The sequence below is a fragment of the Myxocyprinus asiaticus genome, chromosome 31, assembly GCF_019703515.2.
Source record: "Myxocyprinus asiaticus isolate MX2 ecotype Aquarium Trade chromosome 31, UBuf_Myxa_2, whole genome shotgun sequence".
In the NCBI taxonomy this organism is placed as follows: Eukaryota; Metazoa; Chordata; class Actinopteri; order Cypriniformes; family Catostomidae; genus Myxocyprinus; species Myxocyprinus asiaticus.
This window is the reverse complement of record NC_059374.1, coordinates 32,161,010-32,181,703: the sequence shown is the minus strand read 5'-3', so window position 1 is coordinate 32,181,703 and position 20,694 is coordinate 32,161,010. Positions and strand designations below refer to the sequence as shown.

The 20,694-nt window shown below is 38.7% G+C and overlaps 1 protein-coding gene and 1 pseudogene across 1 annotated transcript; one reads left to right on the top strand and one right to left on the bottom strand.

The window, feature by feature from the left end:
• The first annotated feature begins 392 nt into the window (after window positions 1–392).
• Window positions 393–9,437, top strand: LOC127422153 (olfactory receptor 13-like; annotated as a pseudogene).
• A 2,891-nt stretch (window positions 9,438–12,328) lies between these two features.
• On the bottom strand, window positions 12,329–16,734 carry LOC127422061 (olfactory receptor 52K1-like). The gene is made up of 2 exons (XM_051665411.1): window positions 16,721–16,734; window positions 12,329–13,319 (listed from the first exon to the last, which is right to left on the bottom strand). Exons 1-2 carry the CDS (start codon window positions 16,732–16,734, stop codon window positions 12,329–12,331), a joined length of 1,005 nt encoding a protein of 334 aa, XP_051521371.1.
• Between the last annotated feature and the right edge of the window lie 3,960 nt (window positions 16,735–20,694).

Genomic DNA, 20,694 nt, shown 5'->3' with positions numbered 1-20,694 from the left:
TAAGGACTTCATTCAAACAGCATTTTAAAAGAAGTCTTCACCCGTATTGGGCACTCAAAGCTGTGAAAGGCAGAGCCAAGGGAGGTGGAGCCATGAGAGGCTTGAGGGGCAGAGCCATGGAAGGTGGAGCCGTGAGAGGCTCGAGGGGTGGAACTGGAGAGTAGCCGAAGGCTCGAAGGACCATGGTGGAGCCAGAGGCTCAGAGGACCAAGGCGGAGCTGGGGGATCGGAGGACTGAGGTGGAGCCGGTGGGACTGAGGACCAAGACGGAGCCGGAGGGAAGGAGGTCCTTGGTGGAGCCGAAGGCGGAGCCAGGTGACCGACGGACCAAGGTGGAGCTGGAGGGATGAGGGACCCCGGTGATGCCAATAGGCTGATGGCCCACGGTGGAGATGAGGGGACATAGAGCCGAGGTGTTGATGAGGGATCGGAGGGCCAAGGCGGTGTCCAGTGCTCAGAGAGTCAAGGCAGAGTCGGAGGGTCAACAGATCCCCTTGCCTGTGAAATCACCGGGGCCAATGGTCGAGCTGGTGAAGTTGAAGGAGCTGGAAGACCAGGAGGAGGAGGAGGAGGAGGAGGAAATGTCTTGAGTGGAGCCAGCAGAGGAGGAAGGGCCAGGGCACTGGATGAAACCAGGGTGTCCATTATGCTGGCTTGAACCAGCGGAGGATGAAGGGTAGTCAGGGTGGGAATCAGGGCAGGAATCAAGTCTAGGTCTATAAGCTCCACAAGAGCTGGCTCTGGGACAGATGGGGCTACAGGCACTGGCTCTGGGATGGTCGAGGCTAAAGGCACTGGCTCTGGGACGGTCGAGGCTAAAGGCACTGGCTCTGGGACAGTCAAGGCTACAGGCATGGGCTCTGGCTCATTAACCATGGCAGGCGTGGGCGCTGGCTCGTTAACCGTGGCAGGCTTGGGCACTGGCTCATTAACTGTGGCAGGTGTGGGTGCTGGCTCATTAACCTTGGCAGGCATGGGCGCTGGCTCATTAACCGTGGCAGGCATCGAGGGAGGAGCCATGGCAGGCTTCGAGGGAGGAGCCGTGGAAGGCTTCGAAGGAGGAGCCGTGGGAGGCTTTGAGGGAGGAGCCGTGGGAGGCTTCGAGGAAGGAGCTGTGGAAGGTTTTGAGGAAGGAGCCATAGAAGGCTTCGAGGGAGGGGCTGTGGAAGGCTGAATGATGTCCACTGTGGAGGAGTTTCAAAGTCCTCATCCTCCACACGCACAGTGAATGGTAAGCCGCAAAGTTGTAAAGCCACCTCCACGAACCCGAGTAGCGTCCAGTGAGGATCCGCTGGAGGCATTAGTGGGAATCAAGTCTAGGTCTATTAGCTCCGCAAGAGCTGGCTCTGGGATAGATGGGGCTACAGGCGCTGGCTCTGGGACGGTTGAGGCTACAGGCACTGGCTTTGGGGCGGTCGAGGCTACAGGCACTGGCTCTGGGACGGTCGAGGCTACAGACATGGGCACTGGCTCGTTAATCATGGCAGGCGTGGGCGCTGGCTAGTTAACTGTGGCAGGCGTGGGCGCTGGCTCATTAACTGTGGCAGGCATGGGGGCACTGGCTCATTAACCTTGGCAGTCGTGGGCGTTGGCTCATTAACCGTGGCAGGCATCGAGGGATGAGTCGTGGCAGGCTTCGAGGGAGGAGCCGTGGGAGGCTTCGAGGGAGGAGCCGTGGAAGGCTTCGAGGGAGGAGCCGTGGAAGGCTTCGAGGGAGGGGCTGTGGAAGGCTGGATGATGTTCACTGTGGAGGAGATTCAAAGTCCTCATCCTCCACACCCACAGTGAATGGTGAGCCGCAAAGTTAAAGCCGCCTCCACGAACTCGAGTAGCATCCAGTGAGGATCCACCGGAGGCATTAGCTCCCTTAGTGCACTATTAAGACCAGTCCTGAAGAATACCACCAGAAAGTGGTCATTAAAGTGTAATAAATTCGCCAGTTGTAAAAACTCTCGGACGTGATCCTCAACTGGACAGTCCCCTTATTCGAGGAGGAGGAGCCTGATGCCAGTGGGTATCTCCATCTGGTTCTGGTCAGTCCTTCTGTAATTCTGGGTACGTGGAGTGGAAGAGGAAGAGAGGAGACACAGGAGTTGATACCTTTCACTCTTTTAGTAGTAAACGCAGGAGTGGAACAAATGCAGGAGTGGAACAAACACAGGAGTGGAACAAACTATAAAGCTTAACATCACAAAATCACAACACAACGTAACACTTCAAGGACTGACAATGGATGAACAAAACAGGAGGGTATTTATACAAACGAGGGCAGATAATGAAATGGAGGACAGGTGAGGATGATAGGGAACAGATGGAAGTGATGAGGGCTGAGAATTGTGGGAAATATAGTCTGGGGAAAATCTTCAAAATAAGAGTCCTTGGAAAACATGAGGGAGACAGACTGTGACACCCGGAAGGGGCTGTGGAGAGAGAAGGGGGGGGGGGGGGGGGGGGAGGTTGTTGTGTTTTTCTTTGTTATATATCTACGAATCAATAAAAAATGTTAATCGGAAAAAAGAAGTCTTCATCCATTGCCCATGGTATTACAGATTGACTCCAAAATGTGTAGGCTACTTTATGTTTATCTGCAGTTTTGGGTGGTTTCTTTATTCCAGATTAAATAGATAATTTGAGAGAAGCTATTTCATTGTAAATAAGCAAGATACAACAGTACTTGTATGGTAAATATGAATGCATTTATTTATTAAAGAGAAAAATAACAACTGCAAGTGGGGCATAGCGGGTCTTTTTCATTCATTCTTTCATGATATAATCCCCAAATTACTGAAGTACTGTTTGTATGCCGGACAAAATAAATAAATAATTTAATCATGGGCTTAATGCTGTGTTTTCTGGCAATCTGAAAAAAAAAAAATGAATTACCTACCACTGTAAAGCAACATTAAGCTGTACTGTATGTACTTCTATAAAACTGCTGTGTGCTGCTGTTACTTTTAGCTCTCCATAGTTTTCTATTGGGAATAATCAAGTATTTTGTGTTTCAAAATGAATATCCGAATGAAAGCCTTATGTATCTTATGATGATGACACATCTGTTCATCTATGAAACAGGGTAGTATAGGGAACATTTTGTTGTAACATGAGGGTTCAAAATAGACATGCCTTTTGTTACAACAAAATTTTCATATACTGCACAGTATGTATCAGTTCTATCACTGAAAGATAAAGAACTTAACACCTTAATTTGCTGACAAATTTCTGTTATATTTGTTTCTTTTTTACTTTAGGGGTTGGTGAAATATGTGGGTGGACTCTGGGTTAGGTTTTGGCACCAGCATTAAATTGAAGCCTAAAACATTTTTATGGCCAATAAACAGAGATATTAGTGACTCAAAATCACCGGTTTTCAGACCTAACATGAAATCGCTCACTCTATTTTTATTTATTCTCTAAATGACTAGACCCAGATGCATAGATTTTCACAGGCTCTGAATCAAAAATGAAGAAGTGTACATGCATGCATGTTTTTTATTTATTCATATATTGTATGTTGTTTTGGTTGTGAATGGTCAGAGTGACCAGTTAAAACAAAACTTGCTGTTGATATGAATCTCCAGTAATGTAAATCTTTTTTGTGCCATGAAATTATTTATTTTTTTAATGTAAAAGAATGATACAAAGTTTTTTAATTGGTTTTAATTGGTTTAAAGCATCTTTGATATTTTTTCTCAACAAAGTCTTATGGTACAAGAAAATGTCTGTTTTCAGTTTTGTATTCTCCCAAAGTCAAAGAGGACACTTCTTGTGCTTGTCTCAACCAGTAAGGAAAATTATTTGTTTTGTTTAAAAAGTATTCAGTTTGTGTCTTCAGTGACAAAATATCTCTTTTAGAATATGGCACACCCTGCCAATATTCCATTTATAAGAAGTAATAGCATTCAGATGTAAACTACCAGTAAAAAGATTGGACACAAGTACTAAAACTATGAAATGATACAAATTGAATTATTATAATTATATAGACAAAAAATAAAAAAATAAAAACAAAAAATTATTAATAAAAATTAAATAATTATTATTATAAATTATTCAAAGTAGCCACTCTTTGTCTATTGCAGCTCTGCACACAGGACATTATCTGAGCCAACTTCATCAGGTGTCACCTGGCATGCTTTAAACACTATTTAATGAGTTACAATGTATGCTGGCCATTTGTTTGCTGCTTTTCCTTCGCTATCCATAAAAAAATGTACTCATATTTATATTTAGCTCAATTTATATTTGTCTACAAAACTAATTTCAATAATTTAAACCTTTAAATCAATAAGTTTTTAAATCATGAGGAGCATACTGTATATTCAATGTGTCCAAATTTTGACTTACAGAGTATATTGGTGTGCTCTGCCGGCTATTTCTGAGATAGTTTCCCCCTCCATTCCACATCTGGGTGATGTGAAGTTGTTAGTATGGTCTTAAAATATCTTTTGAAATTATTACCACAAGTATTATTTTAGGGTTAGTATATACTGCCAGAAATATAGCAGAAATATAATATGGTGAAGAAATGCATTTCCGCTTAAGTCACAGGAAAGGAACTTTCAAATAAAAAAAAGCACCACACGAGATCTGAAATGTACTTAAATGAACTTGGAAAAAATATGTAGGGTTATGCAATACTTTAAATTGTTTCTCATGCCAGGTGGCTCTGTATCCATAGTTTGTGTTATCATCACAATACTCTTCCTCTAGAACAGTGCTTCCAAAATCTCAAGGGTGCGTAAGAAAATATTACTATGGCAGAAAATGTATCTCATTATAAATGTACATGTTTGACATAGGCTACTTGATGACACATACAGTATTTCACTGTTTACTGAACAATTCGAATGCACAGGAATGTTTATCCACACCATGGTGAAACACACACATACACACACACACACACACACACACAAACACACAAACATTAGAACAGAAGGCAAAATTAAAGTGGACCAGAGAGGCCTGGAGACTCTCTTAATGAATTCTCCACAGAGAATATTTAGACGTCCCCAGGTCAAATCCCACAAGTATTATTCAGCTAATAATTTAAGTTAATTACACACATTCCCAATGCTCTTTTTGAGTGCCCTTACATCTCCGCACAGTATTAATGAACTCTTACTTAACTTCACTAAAGCTTAAGCTCAGCAGAATGTTTCATTGTACCTCAGACTTTAAAATGTATGAAGTAAAATGTAAATAATATACATGCAATGTACATGACTGTATACATTAATAATAATTATTTTAATGGCTTTGCAATGTAAGCAACATAACACAATACAGTAGTTCATGCATTAACATGATATATGCATCTTTTTATACATCAGTCTTGAAGTGCAACATTACATTTTATATAATGGGGGTGCCTACTCCATGCCAATCAAACCATAAAAAAGCCATAAAAAGCACACACAAATAAGTCTTGTTTCCCCAAAGTCTTCATTTGCATGTTCCCATCTCTCTCTCTCTCTCTCTCTCTCTCTCTCTCTCTCTCTCTCTCTCACTTGATGAGTTGAAGCCTTGTAATAACCCCCTTCAGAGTTCATTATTACAGAACTGATATTTGTTTGTTCACCAACGCACACAATTAGCACTAATTTTTTTCCGTTCATTGTTTCTATTAAAGGAGAAGCTGCCAATAAAATAAAAGTCTAGTTTCTATGGATAAGAGAGGTATATATATATATATATATATATATATATATATATATATATATATATATATATATGTATATATGTATATATGTATATATATATATATATATATATATATATATATATATATATATATATATATATATATATATATATATATATATATATATATATATACAGTATATGACCTACCTAAATCTTACATTTCCATACTGAAATCTGGGAAAACCATGAGATGAGAAGCCAGAATGCAATTTTACCAACAATTTTGAAGCAAACCAGGTGACAGACCTACAGTAGAATAACCATCTGAAAAGAAGCCTTGTACACCTTTTGGTAATTGAAAACAAAAAGACCAGAGCAGGACTTTGGGCAAAGTAAAAGTTGTGGAATGGTGGAGGACATTAAAGAATGTTTTATTCAGTCGATCAGATTAGATCAATGTGCATACACTGTTTATTTCCATTTTTGTTTGATTATTTGGTTGGTTAGTTGGTTATTAATGTCATAATTATTACTGTAATTATACAAATACTGTAACTGTAATATTGTAATTTCCAACAGAGGACCATCATCTCAAAATATCTCAGCAAAAATCATTTCTGAATTTAATATTTTGGGATTGGTACATTGTGCACTGAAAACTGGCCATTGGAGTTGTTTTGCTGGTTGTGTATATTCTAGTGTTGCTTGCTAATACTACAGATATATGCTTAATGCCATGGATAAGCATTTTCAACAGCCCATGTACATCTTCATTTGCAACCTGGCTTTGATGGACATTTGATGAACAGCAGCAGTGCCTGTCCAAGTATGATAGGTCAAGTCAAGTGTCAAGTGGCTTTTATTGTCATTTCAACCATATACAGCTAGTACAGTACACAGTGAAATGAAACCAGGTTCCACCAGGACCATGGTGCTACATAAAAACAACATTACATGAGACTACACAGAACTAAATAAGACCTACACATTTCTACATAAAGTGTATGTGCAAATGTGTGCAAACGGTACAAGACAGTATAATAACTGCTGAAACAGGACAATAGGCACAGTAAGAGACAGTGCAGCGCCGACCAGTACACAGTTCTAGTGTGAAAGTGTCAGAAAAACAGGTAGTGCAAAAATAAATTACAATATAATAGAAAATGCTATGAATGTAAACATAACATACTATGACATACAGCAGATAAGCTTACACTATTTATGGACATAATAGTTATTGAGGAAGCAGCCAGGTAGAAGTGACAAGAAATTAAGTACAATATTTTATGAATACAGTAGCAGCAAAAAAATTCCAGGTAGATAATACAGAAATGTGCAAAATTGCAAAGGGAGTCGGATGGTGTTCAGTTGAGTGTGTGTGTGTGTGTGTGTGTGTGTTGTCAGTCCAGTCTCTGAGTGTTGAGGAGTCTTGGGGGAAAAAACTGTTACACAGTCTGGCCGTGAGGGCCCGAATGCTTCGGTACCTTCTGCCAGATGGTAGGAGGGTGAAGAATTTGTGTGAGGTGTGCGTGGGTTCATCCACAATGCTAGTGGCTTTGCGGATGCAGCGTGTGGTGTAAATGTCTATGATGGAGGGAAGAGAGACCCCGATGATCATCTCAGCTGTCCTCACTATCCTCTGCAGGGTCTTGCGATCCGAAACAGTGCAATTTCCAAACCAGGCAGTGATGCAGCTGCTCAGGATGCTCTCAATAGTCCCTCTGTAGAATGTGGTGAGGATGGGAGATGAGCTTTTCTCAGCCTTCACAGAAAGTAGAGACGCTGCTTGGCTTTCTTGGTTATGGAGCTGGTGTTGAGGGACCAGGTGAGTTTCTCCACCAGGTGAACACCAAGGAATTTGGTGCTCTTGACAAACTCCACAGAGGAGCCGTCGATGTTCAGCGGAGAGTGGTCTCTCCATGCTCTCCTGAAGTCAGCACCATCTCTTTTTTTTTGTCCACGTTCAGAGACAGGTTGTTGGCTATGCACCAGTCCGTTAGCCACTGCACCTCCTCTCTGTATGCTGACTCGTCATTCTTCCTGATGAGACCCACCACGGTCGTGTCATCGGCGAACTTGATGATGTGATTCGTGAGTCAGCAGAGTGAACAGCAGTGGACTGAGCACACGGCCCTTGGGGGCCCCAGTGCTCAGTGTGGTGGTGGTGGTGGAGATACTGCTCCCGATCCAGACTGACTGAGGTCTCCCAGTCAGGAAGTCCAGGATCCAGTTGCAGAGGGAGGTGTTCAGGCCCAGCAGGTTCAGCTTTCCAATCAGGTGATGAGGAATGATTGTGTTGCATGCTGAACTGAAGTCTATGAATAGCATATGAACATACGTTTCATTTTTGTCCAGGTGGGTGAGGGCCAGATGGAGGGTGGTGGCGATGGCGTCGTCTGTTGAGTGGCTGGGACGATATGCAAACTGCAGGGGGTCCAGTGAGGAGGGTAGCTGGGTCTTGATGTGCCTCATGAGCCTCTCGAAGCACTTCATGATGATGGGTGTGAGTGCAATGGGACAGTAGTCATTGAGGCAGGACCCTGAAGACTTCTTCGGCATGGGGACGATGGTGGTGGCCTTGAAGCACGTTGGAACGACGGCGCTGCTCAGGGAGATGTTGAGATGTCAGTAAGAACATCCACCAGCTGGTCTGCACATCCTCTGAGCACTCTGCCAGGAATGTTGTCTGGTCCAGCAGCCATCCGTGGGTTGACTCTGCATAGAGTTTTCCTCACATCAGCCGTGGTAAGACATAGAAACTGGTCGTTGGGGGGAGGGGTGGTCTTCCTCGCTGCCACGTCATTCTGCGCCTCAAACCTAGTGTAGAAGTCATTCAGCGCATCTGGAAGGGAGGCATCACTGTCACAAGCAGCTGACGTTGTCCTGGAATTGGTGATGGCCCTGCCACATGCGCCGCGCTGTCCTGGAAGTGGCTATGGATTCTCTGGGCGTGTGCGTGCTTTGCCTTTCTGATGGCCTGGGACAGTTTGGCCCTCGCTGTTCTTAGGGCCGCCTTGTCATCTGCTCTGAAGGCGGAGTCTCGGGTCCTCAGCAGTCACGCACCTCCGCAGTCATCCACGGTTAGGTGTCCTTATAGTTGGTTATAAAGCCATACCCTATATCCCTTGTGTTCTTCAAATGTGTGCTTTCCATTTAGGTGGCATTATGGAGATGTTTGCAATTGTCATCTTGGCGTTAGATCGTTTGATTGCCAAAAACAATCCTTTACGTTACCATGCCATTTTAAACACCACTCGTACTGTTGTCATTTCTGTGTTGCTGTGGTTGGTCGCCTGTGCTATTTTGGCTGTCATCCCAGCTACTGTGCTTCCTTTGCCCTTCTGTTCGTCAAGTATCCAGTAAATTTTTTGTGAGTATGCATCTCTCATCAGGGCCACATTCCTGAATCCAAATCCATATTTTAATATGATATCCACTCTGACCTTTGTACTACTGTTTGGAACATTCGCTTTCATCTGCCTGTCCTGTAGGAATAATAATTGCTGTCATGAGAATGACCTCAAAGGGTGACAAGAGAAAACTGTTTCATATATGCTTTAGTCACTTGATAGTAATAGTTTGCTTTTATGCTCCGATGTTTGTACGAATAGTCTTGACCCAAATTGGTGTGGTTTTAAAAGTTAGAAGAACGCAATGGACTAATGATAGGGGCCATGCTTGGCCCTTCTTTAGTCAATACTTTCATATACTGTTTTAGAACAAAGGAAATCAGAAACAAAATATTTAGAATTATATCAAAAATTGCACCTGATTTGTTGAAGTATTATTAAAGCACATATATGATCAGTGGATTATTTGTTTCTCTTTCTCACTGTCTTTCTCCCTGCAAAACACACACATGTACAAAATGGAACAGATTTTTATATGTGTAAAAATCTTGCATAATAAATATAAGGTCAAAAGTTCAGTTACACAAATTCTTTTCTTTCTTTTTTTTATCTAACAATGGTTTTGTATGTTGGTTTGAAAAACCTATTCCAAGCTGTTTGAATTTGAATATTTTTTGTGAATTCTAACCTTCAAACTATAAAACATCCAATTTCATCATATTTAGCAGTATAATTTACAATAAAGTTCCATTTGTTAACATTAGTTAACAACATTAACATGAACTAACAATGAACTATACTTTTACAGCATTTACCAATCTTGGTTAATGTTAGTTACAACATATACAGATATATTTTAAAAATGAAAAGTTGTATTAGTTAACATTAGTTAATGCACTATGAACTAAAAATGAACAATTGTACTTTTATAAACTAACATTAACAAAGATTAATAAATGCTGTAAAAAAATATATTGTTCATTGTTTGTTCATGATACCTAATGCATTAACTAATGTAAACTAATTAAATCTTATTGTAAAATGTTACCTGTTTAGCTTTTGGATAAACAAGTAAAATCACACTATAGCATTTTCAAGTAGGGTCAATTATTTAATCAATTATATAACTTATAGAAAGTTAGTATTTTTCTGAAAGGTTGAACTGTGTTCTCAGAACAAGGGTATTTGTCATAAATGTCAGATCTAATCAAATTTAGCAGATATTGTTTCACCAAATTAGCTCACAGCATACCTACAGGAACAGTCCCTCTGAAATAATCTAGAGGTTACACATACCTTCCTCATGGACACAATGATAACACTTGAAACTGTGTGTTACAGTGCTTTTATCAGAGTTAAGTGTGTTTATGTCAGTCAGTTTTGTGTTGGTATTGTCTACTTTGTAGCCAAGAGGTCCAACCCGAGCCCCAAGAATTAAACCAATGGCTTTGGTAAGCTGTTTATTGAGAAACAACAATAGAAGTATATTTAATATGGCAGGGATGTAATTGGAACAATATTTTACAAGCTATAAAATTCTTAACCTTCTCTTGATCCTTTAGCTGCTCTTAAAAAAATAAAAAAATAAATAAATCTAAGAGCTCCTCTCATAGCATTATAATAGAGTTACCTGAGATTTATAAAACCATTACATGCTTTCCTGAATGTTTTCATTTGATTTGAATTTCCTTTGCCTAAGAAACCATTCAGCACTTAATTGCCAACTACTGAATTTTAATTTTGGCCATTTGGCAAGCTATTTTACTAACTTTCATTTTTCATTCACTTGTGTTTCTTTAGCATAGCATATATACACTTTGAAGTTTATATGTAAAAAGTGCATATGTGCTTTAATTCTGTAAATCTGCAATGCAGACATTGTTTTCCTGTCTTTTGCTTCCATCTAATGGGCATGTGAGAGTATGCATCTTTCTGATTACACACTGCAAGGTCTAATAAATTGCACTGCATTCTTTTTCAGGGTGTTTTATATTAGTTGTAGGGGCGTGTCCAGGATGAAGTCTTGAAGCCCATGATATTACAGATTGACTCCAAAATGTGTACTTTATGTTTATCTGCAGTTTTGTGTGGTTTCTTTATTCCAGATTGAATAGATACTTTGAGAGAAGAAATTTCATTGTAAATAAGCAAGATACAACAGTACTTGTACAGTAAATACAAAAGCATTTATTTGGGGGGGCGGGGGGGTATTTGTCTACTGTGGTGGAACGCTGTGTCCTCCCAGACTCGGGCAGAATGTTGTTATGAACCATGCGCGACACAGACAGTTAAGCCATTGTGCACCATCTCCAGGATGCGAGCGGGTCCGATTTGGGGTGACAAGTGGGGTGGCAAAGCTAATTTTTAGGGTGGCAGCTGCTACCCTGTGCCACCCTTCTGGCCCCGCCCCTGATTAGTTATTTTTATGATTCAATGTTCATATGAGCAGTCAATGTTCTCTAGTGTGGAATCTTATTCAATATCTACACTGAAGATGCTCACAATTGTTTCTGTGCACCAGGATCCAGGAAAGGACCATATATTACTATTTTAAAAATGTATTGTGGAAGAAAATGTATATCTGAATACTTCATGCACTGTAAAAGGTGAAACTTTTATTTCTACCTGTTCTGACCTTTAAAAATGGCCTCCTTTAGTGTAACCAACTGTGTATATTAGCTTGACTCAGTTACATTAAATAATAAACAAGTCAATTGTGTACCACATGAAGTAATGTACATTTTAGGCTAACTGACAAAAACATTTTTTTACAATGTGAGTACAGCTTTAATGTGTATGTTGCTGCAGGCTCCTCTCATTTTAAAAAGTCTGTCAAAGTTTCACTTAGACTGATTTTCTATGAACAATAGGTCTTACAGTGACATCTTAATTTAAAGTATGATGTAGTTATTATTTTGATTCACATTAAATGTTTGTGAATGTCTGAATTAAAAAAAAAAATCTAGATATGCAGATTCACAGTTAACTGCCAAAACCAACCCAACCAACTCAAAAGTCCGTTTTTTGAGTTGGAGAGTTACGTAACACTGATGTTAAAGGGCAAGAATTAAGTGAATATGAAAATAATGATGCATCTGGGCCTTGAGAGAAAATTAATTGTGCAAGCATTTAGTACAACTGGAGAGGATTTAATAAATGCATACATTCAAAATTAATTCAATGCAATATTCATACACAATGCATTTAAAAACATTAGATCTAACAGAAATTATTTACAAATGTATTCTGCTTAATGTGGCTTCTTAATGTGAAGTGATGCCTTTAACAATAAAAGTACCTTCTTCTTCAGAAAATTATTTTTAACCATTTGTCTAATTGTTAATTATCTGCTGTGCCACTTTTGACTTTCCCAGAAACTTAACTACCTTTTCATGCAGCTCATCAGTTTTTAAGCTGTAGATGATGGGGTTAAGCATTGGGGGGAGGGTGACAGATACAGTCAGAACAGCCGTGAACAGATCCAAATACTGAGCTATTCGCAGGTTCCCTAGTACATATGTGAGGATGACAGGGATGTAATAGAGCAGAACCAACAGCAAGTGAGTGAGACAAGTGTGAAAGGCCTTCCAGCGCTGTGATGGGGATGCTATCCGCAGCACAGTGACCACCACAATCACATAAGTTAAAATAATAAAAGTCAATGGGCCCAGCAAAGTAACCAGTGTCTTAGAAGTAGCCAGTTTCTTGTTGTAAGAAGTATCTGCACAAGCCAATCTATAGACTGCTCCATGCTCACAGCAGCAGCTTTGCACCTCTCTAGAGCCACAGTATGGGAGCCTGGCAGCAAGATAGACTGGGAAAATATCCAGCAGAAAAACCAGAGACCAAATCCCAGCTATTATGAGCCCCATCTTCAGGTTGGAGTTTATAGTTGGGTAACGCAGGGGCCAGCAGATCGCGATCAGGCGGTCATAGGCCAGAAGAGCAAGGGAAAAAGATTCCATGTCGCCAAAAAAATGCATGAAAAACATTTGAGAAAAGCATGCTTCAAATGAGAGATGGTTCTGGTTGAACACAAAGATGGGCACCATTTGAGGAATGATAACACTGTTAATTGAAATGTCAACAATGGCTAGATTACACACAGCAAGGTACTTGGGGTTCTGTAGGCTGGAATTCATGAGTACAACAGCAAGCAGGACAAAATTACCCAGTAAACTGATTATGTAGATAATTGACAAGCCCAAAATGAGGTAGTTTTTGTTGGCCAAAGTACGGAAGGCAGTTAGATAAAATCCCACATCAAAAGTATTGGTTCCATTGCTGAAGGCAGTTGAAAAATTCATTGGAACTCCTGCAAATCTGGATAAAAAAGAAAGATTGTTACACAATTACTTAGTTTTTATGTTTAAAATATTTAATACGAATGAAATTCTTTAAGAATTCTTTCATAATTTGCTCAACATCATGTCTTAAACCCTAGGACTTCCTTTTTTTTTATTTTTGGTGGAACATAAAAGATGTTAGACACAATGTTAGCCTTACTCACCCTTCAATTTCATTGTGTAGCAAAAAGATGCATAACATCTCCTTTTGTGTTCCACAGAAGAAGGAAACGCATTCGGGTTTGAAACAACATGAGAGTAAATAATAACATAATTTTTATTTTTGGGAGAACTATCTCTTTTAGGACATATTCAAAGTGGTAGGTTTGCCCATCATTAGCTATATCATCATACATTTTTCTCCCACACTGCATTTGTTAACACAAAATAAACAGAACTGTTGAGTAAATTAACACTGAAGTGCTAGATAAAATTTTTCCATTTCAGTGGTATAAAATCAACCTCACAATCATACATATGTTCATACAATCATAAAAAGATGTACCAGGACAACACATTACTGTAACAGACATCACAGAGACAATAAACATCAGGAGTAAAGTGACTCTTCAAAGAACAAACAAATAAATAAAATCCCCACCAATCTCTCGAAATCTTGCTTTGTGTTGAAATCCTGCAGTACTAAAGGAAAAGAGATTTATAAAGGGCTTTAAAACTGATGCACAGTCATCAGGGTCTAATTAAGCACTGTTGTACAAACAAAGAAAAAGTTTACTTTATTGAAGTTTCGCTAATTAACAAAAAAGTTTCTGGTGTGTACTTAATTAGTAGTGTTATTATGTTTAAATACAGCTTTTGTTTAACGTCTGTGGGTGTAATTAGGGATGACAAAATGTGGCCCATAGAGGCAAACATGGTCAAAACAATATATTTTGTGCTCAGTAATTTACGATGTCGTCATCCTCCAATCAAATTTCACATTTCAGCAGTTTAATGTCCATTGACTGCAGAAGCAGATAATGCTTTGCTATTTTTGTTTTGTGTTATGAATATGTTCTCTATCACTTTTAACATTATAACAAATAACATTTGTTTTGGAAAACATCCATATATTGTCACACTTCCATGCAAGGCCAGCCCTAGCATGTTTGGGGCCCTATGCAGATTTTTAAAATCCCCCCCACCCCCCCAACCCACCCCCCTTCCTACTGGTACACCTGACTAAACACACCTTACATCAGTAACTAAGCAAGCTTAAACTGTGCAAACAAGCAAATAAATGTATTTGTAAAAAGTACTCAGACTACATTTTGTTCACATTTTGTTATGTTGCAGCCTTATGCTAAATTGCTTTAAAAAAATAATAATTTCACATCAATCTACAATCCATACCCCATAAAGACAAAGCAAAAACCAGATTTTTGATAACATTGCAAATTTAAAAAAAATAAAAAACTGAAATGTCACGTTGACATACAGTAAGTATTCAGAACCTAAACTCATTACTTAGTTGAAGCACCTTTGGCAGCGATTACAGCCTCAAGTCTTTTTGGGTATGATGCAACAAGCTTTGCACACCTGGATTTGGGGATTTTCTGCCATTCTTCTCCGCAGATCCTCTCAAGCTCTGTCAGGTTGGATGGGGACCGTCGATGGACAGCCATTTTCAGGTCTCTCCAGAGATGTTTGATTGGGTTCAAGTCTGGGCTGTGGCTGGGCAACTCAAGGACATTCACAGAGTTGTCCCTAAGCCACTCTTGCGTTGTCTTGGCTGTGTGTTTAGGGTCATTTTCCTGTTGGAAAGTGAACCTTTGACCCAGTCTGAGGTCCTGAATGCTCTGGATCAGGTTTTAATTAGGGATATCTCTGTATTTTGCTGTGTTCAGCTTTCCTTCAACCCTGACCAGTTCCCCAGTCCCTGCCACCGAAAAAAAAAAAACCCACAGCATGATGCTACTACCACCATGTTTCACAGTGGTGACTGGTTTCCTCCAGACATGATGCTTGGAATTGAGGCCAAACAGTTCAATCTTCGTTTCATCAGACCAGAGAATTTTGTTTCTCACAGTCTGAGAGTCCTTTAGGCACTTATTTGTTTTCTTGCACTGAGGAGAGGCTTCCGTCTGGCCACTCTGCCATAAAGCCCAGATCAGTTGAGTGTTGCAGTGATGGTTGTCCTTCTTCAAGTTTCTCCCATCTCCACACATGATCTCTGGAGCTCAACCAGAGTGACCAGGTTCTTGGTCACCTCTCTTACAAAGGCCCTTCTCCCCCGATTGCTCAGTTTGGCCGGGCGGCCAGCTCTAGGTAGAGTCCTGATTGTTCCAAACTTCTTCCATTTAAGAATTATGGAGGTAACTGTGTTCTTGGGAATCTTAAATGCAGCCAAAAAAAATTGTAGCCTTCCCCAGATCTGTGCCTCGACAAAATCCTGTCTCTGAGATCTGCAGGCAGTTCCTTTGACCTCATGGCTTGGTTTTTGCTCTGATATGCATTTTCAGCTGTGAGACCTTATATAGACAGGTGTGTTCCTTTTTCAAATCATGTCCAATCAATTGAATTTGCCACCGGTGGACTGCAGTCAAAGTGTAGAAACATCTAAAAGATTATCCAGAGAAATGGGATGCAGCTGAGCTAAATTTCAAGTGTCATTGCAAAGGGTCTGAATACTTATGTAAAACCAGGTCATTCACAGTGGTAGCGACAACAGAACACAACACAACTGCACACAAAACAGAAAACAGGACTTACTAAATATGTCTGAAGAGTTTGTAGTTGAAGACTTGATGCACTTCTATGCCCAGCCTTATCTTTTTGAACGGAGTACTCGGAAATCAAACAGAAACATAGAGGAGGCTTCAGGCAGCCACAGTCACACCATGTCCTAAACTGATGGCAAACGACACACATTTTATTTAACGATAAAGTTTTTGTCCTAAACAGCAGTGACGAGCGACGGTAAATTCTATCAATCGCTTGTTTTCTATTTTCGGGATCTCGTGGGTAACTCTGTCCGCTGTGAACTGGTACCGGTCCAAAAATGTTCAAAAAAGTTAGGCTTGAAGCTTGAAGAGGTGGTCACCATAAACTGTCATTTTATGACACTGAGCATAAAATTTCACAATTTCTCCCTTTGTGTTAAGAAAAAAATGAAAGTCATATAACAACATTGGACGAGTAAACAATGACAGAATTCTTAATAATTACCTTCCAAGATTGTGCAAACAAATAAGAAATCATTTAAATTACCAAATTAATGTAAGGTAGATGCTATTTACACTTATTTAGAATAGTGGCATATACTTTTTGCCCCCTAGTGCAAATTGTGGCAGATACAATTTGCACAGCAGTGTATTGTAGTGTATTCTAAAACAGTATAGAATATTTTTTTTAAATCAGTGCATGTAGTATTGTTACGAACTTAAATACATCGCTGGCAGCGAGACAAAACGCACCTGATTTGTTGTATGGGTGAGATACCATTCTCTTCCCCATGCTCGCATCATGACCCACGCTCTTGGCCGGCCCATGAGATGCCGAACCACTGAAGAAAGCCGCCACCCACTCACCATACCTAAACAAAAACCTTCTATGCGTAGCCCAAATTTTAGTGAGCCCTGAGATCACTGCGAGGACATCGCGTTTACTTTCAGTTATATCACATTCTCCTTAGACATTTTACTTACACATTTTGTGGTCATTTTTATTTAAAATAGATAGGCGTACAGACACTGCCTGTTTTCACTTACATGGGATGAATATGGGGAAAAGAATACAATTGGAAAAAAGTGGATTTTAACCCCAGTCTCCCATACTAATTACCACAATACTTCTTATGGAAACAGAAGTCAAATGTACATACTTGTGCCTTTATGCTTTTTCTTTGATGATTACAGTATATAATATTGGTAACATTTTACATAAACATTCCCTTTGTAAAGGGTTTATAAATGGGTTCATTAATAATTAATAAATCATTTACAAATGCATAATTAATCATTTGTGTGCAGTTATAACAACATGATTAAAAAGGGAGACTTTCATGCAATACCTGCCAAATAGTGAGCCAATTTTAACTCACAATTTATAAATGCTTAATAAAGGTACTTGCTCATACTTATTTTAATCAAAATAATGAAATGTCATAATTCATCATTTATGTAATGATCCAGCAAAAATAGACCCGCATAGAGATTAAAAGTTGTTGTGTCTATATTCATTATTATAATGTCGATGACTGTGATAGTAATGTTAATGTAAAAATAATGGTGCTACTCCAAGTGGTGTCTTACACAGTTCTCTGCTGGTCTTCATGCTCACATACAGTATTGTTTGACAATTCTAATTTCTTTAGTTTATAAAACAATTGTTCATGAATATTTAATTTTATTGGCTATTTATAAACTAAATTTAATCATACCTTATGAAGGTTTAAGATAAAAATATCAAGCTTGTAACCTCAGAAAGAGTACCTTAATACAAAATGAACACCTATGTTGTTTATTCATGAGTTAACCATGAACCATTTATTACCAACATTATTAACCTATGAAAATATACTTTATATATTAATAAGGTACCAACATTAATAAGATGAAAGTGTACCTTAAGGTAAGGTGAACACCTGTGAACACTTTATTAATGAGTTACAAACATTAGTAAATGAAAATGTGTACTTTAATGTAAAGTGAACACCTGTGAACCATTTATTACTGAGTTACAAACTTTAGTAAATTAAAGTGTGTAGTTTAATGTAACGTGAACACCTGTGAGCCATTTATTAATGAGTTACAAACGTTAGTAAATGAAAATGCGCAGTTTAATGTAAAGTGAACACCTGTGAACCATTTATTATTGAGTTACAAACGTTAGTAAATTAAAATGTGTACCTTAGTGACATTTATTCATGTCTTTCCAACATAAGTAACCTCTGAGAGTAAAACTTATTGTAAAGTGCACAATAAAGAAACCTTTATTAAACAAGTCTCCAAATCATGCACTACATTGATTAATGAGTGACTTTTAATGCTTCAAGATTACATAATTTATCATACATATTATTCCATTCATAAATGAACATACATCATGTAATATAGTCTGATGAACATTAAGCCATTCTGAACTTTACATAAAGCAAATAAACAGCATAACAGAAATGTATTAACATTGACACTCAATATAGAAAAATAGACATAAAATATAATTAGAAAAAAAAATAAACGCATACATATGTATATACTGTATGCTAAGGCTTTATTATTACATTAGCCTAGCCTATATGTACTATAAATAATAGACTATTATAAGCAACAACAACAACAACAACAACAAAAAAAAAAAAAAAAAAAACATAAATAAATACATTTATAAAGAAAGTTCAGAACACATTTCAATCAGGTCATTGTTTATCTAAAACATTATTAACAAATACCATTTGACAACTTTTACAGGATGCATTAAGAGTAATTAAATAAATATACATCCCATTTTGTTTCCAATTACCTGCACTCCTCCAAAAGAGTGACAAGTTGCCCTTTCTATACTGTAGCATTAGCATTAGCATTAGCATTGCTCTTTCCAGTACAGCAGTTACATTTGCACACATCATTGCATTTTCATTCTCTTTCACAATCCGAGCACTTCCATATTAAAATAAACATCCAGCAAAGTATTATATTTCACTTAGTTTGTTCATGCATACCACATGTCTTTTCACAATTTTCCTTGCTTCTCAATGGCAGTTCCAAAGCCCCGCATTTCTATTACTTGTCCCTAGGAATGGGCGGATCTATCCTAAAGTATTGATACTTCTGATACTGATGTTGTATCAATCCTCACACAAAAATATCGAATCTAAAAAATAAAAAATTAGGGATATTATTATTTTGTGTAGGAATTTAGCGACTTTGGGCAGGGTATATTTACAACTGCCAGCATTCATCACAATATGTAAGAATTGTATAATGTAACTCTAAATATAATGGGCACATTTAAACATACCTGCATTTATCCACCAATAATATGTAGGATTTATATGTAAATTAGTTTAGGAATCTTGGCTGCGTTCAACCACTATTATATGAAGGATAAATTGCAAAAGATAAGATTAGAAATCTGAATAAAAATTACCACCATTAAATATGTAATACAACAGGCTCATTGTATCTGCTCACAATTTATATATGAGGAATTTTAGCTCAAGAAGGGAATTATGATTACGCTGAGTTGATATAATGCATCTGTTAACTCTTTAGAGTAATATTATTCTCATGGCCATCGAAAATAATATCACAAATACAACCCCAGTTCCAAAAAAGTAGGGAAAGTATGAAAAATGCTAATAAAAACAAAAAAGAGTGATTTGTAAATTATATTCACCCTTTGCTATATTGAAAGGATTACAACTACACATTATATGATCTTTTACCTTGTGAATTTCCTTGTTTTTTGAAAATGTATAGTAATTTCAAATCAGATGATTGCAACACGCTCCAAAAAAGTTGAGACTGGGGCAATTTAAGACTAATAACAATTTGACGTGTTGAAATAACAAGGCGATGTGAAACAGGAGATAAACATGCGAGGCAATCATGTCATAGTATATAAGGAGCCTCCAAAAACAGCCTAGTCCTTCAAGAGCAAGGATCATTCAAGACTTGTCAATTTGCCAACAGATGCTTCATCAAATAATCCAGCACTTTGAGAACAATGTTCCCCAAAGACAAATTGGAAGGATTTGGGGCATTTCACTCTCTACAATGCACAATATAGTTAAAAGATTCAAGGAATCTGGTCAAATCTCGGTGCGTAAAGGGCAAGACAAAAACCATTTCTGAATGCGCATGATCTCTGATCCCTCAGATGTCACTGTCTTAAAAAAAACTGCATTCATCTGTAATGCATATCATGAACATGGGCTTGGGATACCTTTAGTAAACCTTTGTTAGTCAACACCATTCGCCACTGCATCTACAGATGTAAGTTAAGATTTTACTATGCAAATCAGAAGCCCTACATCAACACTGTCCAGAAGCGCTGCTGAATTCTATGGGCTCAGTCTCATCTTAGATGGAAAGTAGAAAAGTGGAACTGTGTGTTTTGGTCTAAAGAGTCCACATTTCAAAAAGTCTTTGAAAAACAAAGCCATCGTGTTATCCGAGCCGAAGAGGAAAAGGACCATCCAAGCTGTTATTAGCATCAGGTCCAAAAACCAGTGTCTGTATGGGCCAGGGGTGTGTCAGTGCCCATGGCATGGGTAACTCATACATCTGTGAGAACACCATGAATGCAGACAGTTATGTACAAATTTTGGAGCAACATATACTGCCATCCAGCACTGTCTTTTCCAGGGACATCCCTGCAACACCAGTACAAGAGCAAGATTGAAGGAC